Raw genomic sequence first — 9846 nt, forward strand, 5'->3', positions numbered from 1 at the left:
ATCTGGAACTGGGTTCTAAGGTGGCTGGATAGAAGATACATTAGCTGAGAGATACAGTAGGGGACAGAGATGTAGCAAATGGAGTTTCCTCTGAGAAAGGGAGGATAACCAGGGCAGTTGGAGGGGTCAGTGCTAGAACTGGTGATTATTATTATATTTATTAATGAAATGACTGCTTGATCGTGAGGGACATTGTGCCTTCTTGCGGATGCCACATATACTATATGCTGTGACGCTGCTTCCATGTACAGGGGAAAGATTTGATTTGTTTATAAGGTAGTAACAACGGAGGGAGAGGGAGTAGGGAGAATGATACATTTTATTGGAACAACAAGTAGTTAATATGTTACAAGCTTTCCAACCTCTCAGGGTCAGTCCTGGGGTATGGCAGAAATACAGAAACAGTCTGGAATAGGGATATCTGGTTGCAATGGCTGAGAGGAAGTCTGATAATAAATGTATTTATAAGGCGCTCATATATTGAATAGGGGGAAAAGGGCCGTCCAGAAGGTGAGAACAAAATGATAAATAATTTAGGGGAATGGTTTAGTCGTTGGTAACTTCAATTTAATGAAACAAGAGTGAGACTTTTTCTGAACCTAGTCCGATAGACTCCACTCCCTAAACATCCAGTTTAAAAATGCCAAGTTTGAGGGGTGTGGGAGGTGAGAGATGTCAATCAGGATGGAGGTGGCGTGGGTTTTCTGCTAAGCATTTGGATGAAGCGATTGATTGGACTGATAACTCCTCCGGGTGGGTTTGATGAGGTTTGGGTTCCAGTGGCAGTTCCAGCCTCAGCTTGTGGTTCTGGTAATGGGGCCGCTGGTTCCACTCTGCTAACGTAAACACTCAGTGCAGCTACGGAGAGAGCGAGACACAATATGAGACAGAGGGAAACATATAGAGGAGGAGACTGCGAGATGTAGATAGGGACCTGCACAGGATCGGAGAGAGACTGTGTTCATCGTTCATTTTAACAAACAATCTAAATAGTCCTAGATCCCATCTATCCAAGCGACAGGGCAGCTTGTTTAATCTAAGCACACATATGGAGCCGCGGGTTTATTCATTTTAGGGACGGCCATTTAAATAATATCAGAAGAAACCCTGGAGCACAGGGCACTGCAGTCACTTTTAGCATTAAAGGGCCATAACAGGCACAGAATGGGGGGCAGTATGGACAGCCCAGGACTCTGGAAGCAGAGAGAGAATATTTGGATCATTGCTGCTTTCTGTTTCTTTGTATGTTGCCCAGTTTTGGGAAAGACAGGCTTATGAGTCTCTTGTATCTGAGGGTTTCTTGGGCATACCTGAGGTAACAGCCATTATAACAGAGATCCATCCCAATGCAAAGGCCCAGGAGTAGGAAAATGGTTGATCGGGGCGCAAATTCACAGCTCCATTAACCATGGCGGCAAATCCCAGTATAGCTGCAGAAAAAGAAAGTGTTGCTAAATAATCTGTGTTGTGGCCTAAGTGATGTCCATCCCCTCTCTCTCCCAGGGGTATCTTTGTTCCAGAGACTCCCAGGGTCTGCAGAGTGTAGGAGTAGCAGGGACGTGTGCTGCTGGTCTCCACATGCACGGGGAGTGTCAGGGGCTCCCAGGATAAACCGTTAGAACCAGGGATATTGATTGGGTAGCCAGATGGCTTCTCCAAAAATACTGGACGCAATGGTGATAGGTTTGACTGGCTCAAGACACACACACACACACACCTCTCCATGCTGTTTCCTCCTCACCTTGACCCCACTCCCCAGGCTCCTGTCACGTCAGGATTGGCTGCATTACCCAGTAGCAGCCAATCAGGATGGAGGGGCTGCCCAGCTCCCTATAGTCCTGCTCTCTCCCTGCTCTGGGAAATCCCGCAGACCCCCCCAGGCGGTCAGGTCCCTATCTCCAGAGAGGTAATACCGTTATACACATACATGCCCAGTATTACTTCTAACTTTTTTTTACTGGACAGAGTATTCAAATACAGGATAGTCTAGTTCAATACTGGACACCTGGCAACCCTAATAAGCAAGAGAGGCAAGGGACTAAGCCGGTTCAAAATGGCGGAGGTCTGATAGATATAGGAGGGTGGTTACTGCAGGGGCAGTAGTCAGCGGGAAGACACCAAAAAAGGAGGGAGTGGGGTCGCAGGCAGTGAATGGGGTTGCAGGCAGGAAGTAGGAGAGCTGGCAGGAAGTAGGGGTGCAGGCAGGAAGTAGGGGAGGCAGGAAGTGGGAGAGCAGGCAGGAAGTGGGGAGAGCAGGCAGGAAGTGGGGGGAGCAGGCAGAAAGTGGGGGGAGCAGGCAGAAAGTGGGGGGAGCAGGCAGAAAGTGGGGGGAGCAGGCAGAAAGTGGGGGCAGCAGGCAGAAAGTGGGGGGGATCAGGCAGAAAGTGGGGGAGCAGGCAGAAAGTGTGGGGAGCAGGCAGGAAAATAGGAAACCAAGAAAAGGGGGTAAAAGTGAAAGAAAAGAGTGAAAGGAGATATAGGGAAGAAAACTGGTTATAACTAAAGGAACAGAGAGAAAGAGAGAGTTAGAGCAAAAGGGTGAAAAGGTGAGAGAAAGTGACAAAAATAGAAAAATATATGAGTGAAAATCACACAAAAAAAAGAAAAAGGGTTTAAACTCGCCCCTCCCCACTTTTCAAGTAAGCAAGTTTTCTTTTCATGAAGCTGGTTGTGACAGGTTCAATGCCAGGACCATCTTGCCTCTAATTATAGAAGTAAATAAGGATTTTAATCAGTTAGTGTTAGGACCTGCGAACTGGTCACGCCTTGTAAGTGACTTGCAGGCTTATACGCTTTGGCCAAAGGGTTAACTAAATGACCCCTGTTCAAGAGATATATAGGTATTTCACTGTGTATTTTTGTCACATTGGATGTTGCTCTAGACTTCTTTGTTTTTTGTTTTATTCTATATACACCCTGCACCCCATCCTGTCTTATTCCTTATACACCCTGCACCCCGCGCTGTCTTATTCCTTATACAGGAAGAAGGGGGTAGGATGGTCCGTGGTTCACAGCAACTTCAGCAGCCAACGCATGGATGTCTAAAAAAACTTTATTGATCACTAGCAGCAAACATCAGGCAACCACTCTAACATGTTTCGTCCAGGCTATGGACTTTTTCAAAGAGTGAAAACACCTTATACACCCTGCACCCCGTCCTGTCTTATTCCTTATACACCCTGCACCCCGTCCTATCTTATTCCTTATACACCCTGCACCCCATCCTGTCATATACCTTACACACCCTGCGCCCCATCCTGTCTTATTCCTTATACACCCTGCGCCCCGTCCTGTCTTATTCCTTATACACCCTGCGCCCCGTCCTGTCTTATTCCTTATACACCCTGCACCCCGTCCTGTCATTCCTTATACTCCCTGCGCCCCGTCCTGTCTTATTCCTTATACACCCTGCACCCCATCCTCTTATTCCTCATACACCTTGTACCCCATCCTGTCATTCATTATACACCCTGCACCCCATCCTGTCTCTTTCCTTATACACTCTGCACCCCATCCTGTCTTATTCCTTATACACCCTGCACCCCGTCCTGTCTTATTCCTTATACACCCTGCACCCCGTCCTGTCTTAATCCTTATACACCCTGCACCCCATCCTGTCTCTTTCCTTATACACACTGCACCCCGTCCTGTCTTATTCCTTATACACCCTGCACCCCGTCCTGTCTTATACCTTATACACCCTGCACCCCGTCCTGTCTTATACCTTATACACCCTGCACCCCGTCCTGTCTTATTCCTTATACACCCTGCACCCCGTCCTGTCTTTGACACACTGTAACCCACCCAGCCATATGCCTTGTACACTCTGTGCTCCTTTTTGCTCAGCTACATATTACACGTCACTTCCTTACCTAGTACAGAAGAGATCACCCCTACATACATAAGGCATCCGAGTGAACCTTGCATTGAGTAACGAACTTCAAGAATCCCACATGGGAGTGTCAGGATCCCTATGATGAACACTGATAGCAGAAGATCTTTGGTGCTTTCTAGGGGAGAGAAGACAAATTGAGTGAACAAGGCTGTGTTTCCCTTTAACAAATGAGAGCTGGCAAATCGGTTTATCAGATAATAAAAAGCAGGGCATAGAGGGCAATATAAAGAAGGGTTGGCATCATATACAGTAACACAATGACAATGAGATCTTACATAATGTATGATAGTCTATTATACCAGAACACAGAGCAAATCAGGTCACGCTGTAGCAAAATGACAGGCTATATTGATGATGTCCGCAGCAGCATAGCATTACCTTGCAGGCACACCTGACAGTGTAGGGATTAATAAAATAAGTTTGACATTTGCTGCACAGAAAACAGGGAGAAAATAGGCACCACATGTAATATACCCACTTATTATATGGGTGTGTCGTTAAGATGCCTCCTTTATTGTGTCTCCTGAAATGACATGCTGCTGAAAATAGAGCAGGTCTATGATAAAGGCTCAAAGTAACACTCTTAGGCCAAGATTTACTAAGCAGTGCGAATCCATAATATAATGCATGGCCCTTTTCAAAATGCCCATTATCTATATCTATAAGTCTCAAATAATGTTTGTGTGTGTATGTCTTCCCCCTGTGTGATTGGCCCTGTGTTCCCCCTGTGTCATTGGCCATGGCGCACCCACCACCACTCCCACCCGCCGCTCCTCCGCGCCGTCCTCACCTCCCCCCCACCAACCCCCCTCCCTCCGGTCACTTCACTCCCACCCGCCACTCCTCAGCGCCGTCCTCACCTCTCCCCCACCACCAACCCCCCTCCCTCCGGTCACTTCACTCAGACCCGCCGAGGAGCGGCGCCGTCCTCACCTCTCCCCCACCAACCCCCCTCCCTCCGGTCACTTCACTCAGACCCGCCGAGGAGCGGCGCCGTCCTCACCTCTCCCCCACCAACCCCCCTCCCTTCGGTCTCTTCACTCCCACCCGCCGCTCCGCGTGGAAGAATACAGGGGAGGGGGCTATGTGTGTGTGTTGTGGGGAGGGGGGGACACAGTATGTGTGTGTGGGGGGATGGACAGTGTGTGGGGGGGGGGCGGACAGTGTGTGTGTGGGGGGGACAGTGTGTGTGGGGGGGGCAGTGTGTGTGTGGGTCGGGGGGCAGTGTGTGTGTGGGGGGGGCAGTGTGTGTGTGGGGGGGACAGTGTGTGTGTGGTGGGGACAGTGTGTGTGTGTGGGGGGGAGGGGGGGACACAGTGTGTGTGTGTGTGTGTGTGGTGGGAAGGATGACAGTGTGTGTGGGGGGGGACAGTGTGTGTGTGGGGGGGACAGTGTGTGTGTGTGTGTGTGTGGGGGGGACAGTGTGTGTGTGTGTGTGTGTGGTGGGAAGGATGACAGTGTGTGTGGGGGGGGGACAGTGTGTGTGTGTGAGGGGACGACAGTGTGGGGGGAGACAGTGTGTGGGGGACCCTGTGTGTGTGTGTGTAGAACACTGTAGGGCAATACTGGGTCTCTCAGCTAGTATTAAATATGGGCCTACTGTGAATTACACATCAACATGGAGGGTTTGAGAAGTGAACCCTCTAATGTCAATGTATCAGCTAAATTGAGATATTCGAAGGCTGATATATAGATCTCTGTGTATCAAGGTAAATGTGGGGCAATTCTGGGGTAACAGGACTTGCACCAGATGTATAAAAACAAACAATCCTATTGATGACATTGGGATTTTATCTTTGATACATATGGGCAGTTTTTTTTGTTGCCCTACATTTGCACCACTTTTCCCTTGATACAGATACTTTGCTGATACTATACACCTCATACATCGACCTCGGCCCCTTGCAGACGCACTTATCAGAACACTTTCCTACTGTCTCTGTACGTCCCGCCTACTTACCAATTAAATTGTAAGCTCTTCAGGGCAGGGACACCTTTACGTAAGTGTCACTTTTATTTCAGAAGCGCTTATTCCCATTATGTGTTTGTATATTTGTTATTTATATGATTTTCACGTGTATTACTGCTGTGAAGCTCTGTGTACATGAATGGCGCTATATAAATAAAGATATACACACATACATACATACATACGCCCCATAGTCTGGGGGTAAACATTTTTTTTCCGGGAGATATTCCCATCTTGATCCGATATCTGGGATTACCAGCAAATATCCTATTCATATACATAGAAATCTCATTGCAAAGGCAGTTTTATCCCTCACATCTGGGGTGGATCCTCAAGGAATAGTTTGAGAGCCAGGAACCGCGTTCTCGCCCGTACCTGTCCCCAGCACAGTGAAGCAGTTCTGTTGTTCGTCACAGCCTCTGAACAAGCCGATGTGCAGGACTCCGGTGGGGAGCGGGACGGTGATCCAGTAATCTGCAATCATGGCGACCAGGGCTAGGATACTGCTGCCCAGCAGCAGGGTGAGGACGCCGGTCTTCGCGCGGCAGAACATCGCGCTGGTAAGCAATGCGCTTTCTTTTGTGTTTTAGATGCAATCTGCAGAAGATCGGAAGCAAGATGGGGAGTCTGACACCTTACTCAGCCTCGGTCTGTCGCGCGGGCAAGGCGCATGAGTGGGACGGTCTGACAGTTTTTAGCAGCAAAGGGGTTAAAGCAGGCGTGTTCAACTCCAGTCCTCAAGGGTTACCAACAGGTCAGGTTTTCAGGATATCTCTGCTTTAACAGAGGTGGCTCAATCAGAGGCTAGTAGTAAGGACTGATTGAGTCACCTGTGCTGAAGCAGGGACTGATTGAGTCACCTGAGCTGAAACAGGGATATCAGTGGCTCAGTGTAAGACTGCACCCCCTGTGGTGAAGCAGGAATATCCTTAAACCTGACCTGTCGGTGGTCCTTGAGGACTGGAGTTAGCCGCCCCTGGGTTAAAGCAATGTAAATAAATACTGAACCATCAGTGTCCACACACACACACACACACACACACACACACACACACACACACACACACACACACACACACACACACACACACACACACACACACACACACACACACACACACACACACACACACAAATATAACTGCAGAGTCATGAAAAGAAAGTCACAATGCCATCTCCCAATAATGACTGGGACCCTCTGTAGGCTGGAGGACGATCGATCAAGTCGGAGGGGCCCCCTAGTTCAGGTAAGCATTAAAAGACTCTCTCTCCCTCTCTCCCTCTCTCCCTCTCTCCCTCTCTCCCTCTCTCCCTCTCTCCCTCTCTCCCTCTCTCCCTCTCTCCCTCTCTCCCTCTCAAAAAATGGGAGTCAAGTCATGTTTAATTTTTGAAAGTCAACATACTTCAGGTACACGTTCTTACCTTGTTCCTGGGACCCTCAAACAGAATGAAGAGAGAGAGAGTTCAATGCTCGCTTCCCCCCTTCCCCAGGCACTCAATGCCTCGAGTAACAGTTAAGAAAGAGTTGTACTGTAAACAGTGTTGTGCAATTGATTTGTGGTTTGTGAAAGGGGTGAGATGATGGGAGGAAGATGGAAGTGAAAGACTCAAGTTTAGTTTTTAGTGGATATTGTCAAATCCAATTACCAGTACTCCCCCCCACCCCCCCCCCCCATCTAAATCAATTGCTTAGTAGAAAAGTAAGGAGTGGAGCACAGCCAAAAAGGAGCAAGGAGAGGAGCCAATTAATGCAAAGAAGTTTTAATGAAGTAACCAAAGCATAAAGAACCTCCTACGCGTTTCAAACTGCAAGTTCTTTATCCTTTACTCCTTGCTAAAGAACTTGTAGTTTGAAATGCGTAGGAGGTTATCCTCTATGCTCTGGTTACTTCATTAAAGATGTTTTGCATCAATTGGATCGTCTCCGCGCTACTTTTCTACCTGGATATTTCATCAGTAGCTGCACGTCTACCCAGCCTGGAGGAGGTGGTTGTGAGTACTATATTTTCCATATTTAGCGGACATTCCCAATGAGACTGAGGGTTGGTGACAACTTTACTTGCCCCCGGTTTTCAGGGACTAGCTATCATATGAAAGGGCTTTGTGGGTATACTCATTTACTGTATTGAATATCGATTCACCTATACCTTCAACGATCTGGACTTAATTCATTATTATTGGCCTTGTACTTGAGCATTCCTACCACGCTCCTCATCTAAACCCATTGCTTAGCCTGCTAATTCACTTGTATTTGTGTATGTGTGTATGTATGTAGGTATTTGTGTGTGTGTGTGTGTGTATGTGTGTATGTATGTATGTGTGTATGTGTGTATTTGTGTGGATGTATGTGTGTGTGTATGTGTGTATGTATGTGTGTATGTGTGTATTTGTGTGGATGTATGTGTGTGTATAAATGTCTGTGTGTGTGTGTCTGTGTGTGTGTGTGTGTCTGTGTGTCTGTGTGTGTGTCTGTGTGTGTGTCTGTGTGTGTGTCTGTGTGTGTGTGTCTGTGTGTGTGTGTGTGTGTCTGTGTGTGTGTGTCTGTGTGTGTGTGTCTGTGTGTGTGTGTGTGTGTATTTATTTATGTATAGCACCCACAGTGTACTCAGTGCTTTACAAATAAAGTACATGGAATTATAATACAATCAGTGGAACAAAGCCAGACAATAGGAAAGGAAATCCCTGCCCCGGAGAGCTTACAATCTAAGTGGTATGATGGCAGACTTACAGAGGCAGCAGGTGAGGGAATAAGTGCAGTAGATGGCAGGGCTTGGCCACGATGGTTGGTAGGAGTGACTGTGGGTGTGGGGCAGTAACCATGAGCCCAGGCTATTGGGATGCTTCATTTAAGAGGTGGGTTTTCAGGGTTGTCTTGAAGGTGGGGAGAGAAGGTGCTTAGCGTATACAGAGTGTGGGTCGTGCACAGGAGACAAACAGGGGCACAGCGAGAGGCCAAAGCCGATGTGGAGGAAGGAGCAGATACCTGGTAGTGGGGACCTTTAAAGGTAAGGAGGGGAACTTTGCAGCTGATCCAAAATTTGCTGGGAAGCCGGAGAGGGATTTGAGGAGGAGATGAGCGGATACTCTTATGGGAGAAAGTGACATGATTCTAGCAGCAGGAGTTTGGATTGCTTGCCGGGGAGAACGTTGTGAGGGGACGAGGCTGGTCGCATTAGTTTTAGCAGTAGAGTGACAGAGGAAGAAGTGACACATTTTGGACAGGCCATGAATGGAAAAGGAAAGGGAGGAAGGAAACATCACGTGTCACTGTTCGGGTCTTGTTGATTCTGGTAGCAGTTTGAAGCAGTTTGATGGACCAGCTCAATGTGAGCCCACTCCCCCCAGTCACGTCCAGGAGTCGGCTTCCATAGATATCCCATCAGCACTTTCCTTGTAGAGGTCAGAGGGTCGTTGCATGACCTGTTCCTGTCAGTCTTGCAATGGTACATAGCATGACAACACAATACATTAATTGCATACTTCCAGTAGCGATCAGTTGTGAAACGACTGGAAAGCTCAGTACATTGTTATAGCATATACGACTGAGTAAACAGGAAGTCACTAAAGTATATATTATTGGAAGTTGCCTATGTCATCATCGCGTCTGTCATAAAGGGAAAGTCTTGTAAAGCAATTCTTTACCGTTCCCTGCAGGCAACTCTCATTAGGCTTCCCTATTGATGGTAACGCAACTCCTGCAGTTTACTGCTCTCTGGTACAGACATTTTAATGTTTACACTGCATTGTCTAATGCACTGGTTTGCAACCTTTTATTGGTTATGGAACCCTATAATTATACAGCTCAACCCCGTTATAGCGCGATCCGTTACAACGCGAATCCGCTTATAACGCGATACAAGCGTGGCTCCCAATTTTTGTATTTATGAATACTTTACAACACGATTATTGGTATCCTAAATACTTTATTGTACATTGCATACAATTGTACATTATTTCTAACACGATCCGCTTATAACGCAAT

General features: G+C 47.5%; 1 protein-coding gene across 1 annotated transcript; it reads right to left on the reverse strand.

Moving 5' to 3' along the window:
• Nucleotides 1-309: 309 nt before the first annotated feature.
• LOC142496583 (uncharacterized) lies at nucleotides 310-7389 on the reverse strand. The gene is made up of 5 exons (XM_075603247.1): nucleotides 7287-7389; nucleotides 6240-6461; nucleotides 3873-4010; nucleotides 1311-1430; nucleotides 310-858 (listed from the first exon to the last, which is right to left on the reverse strand). The coding sequence occupies exons 2-5, from the start codon at nucleotides 6415-6417 to the stop codon at nucleotides 680-682; spliced, it is 615 nt and encodes a 204-aa protein (XP_075459362.1). The 5' UTR covers nucleotides 6418-6461; nucleotides 7287-7389; the 3' UTR covers nucleotides 310-679.
• Nucleotides 7390-9846: the final 2457 nt, after the last annotated feature.

The sequence above is a fragment of the Ascaphus truei genome, chromosome 6 (genome assembly GCF_040206685.1).
Source record: "Ascaphus truei isolate aAscTru1 chromosome 6, aAscTru1.hap1, whole genome shotgun sequence".
Lineage (NCBI taxonomy): Eukaryota > Metazoa > Chordata > Amphibia > Anura > Ascaphidae > Ascaphus > Ascaphus truei.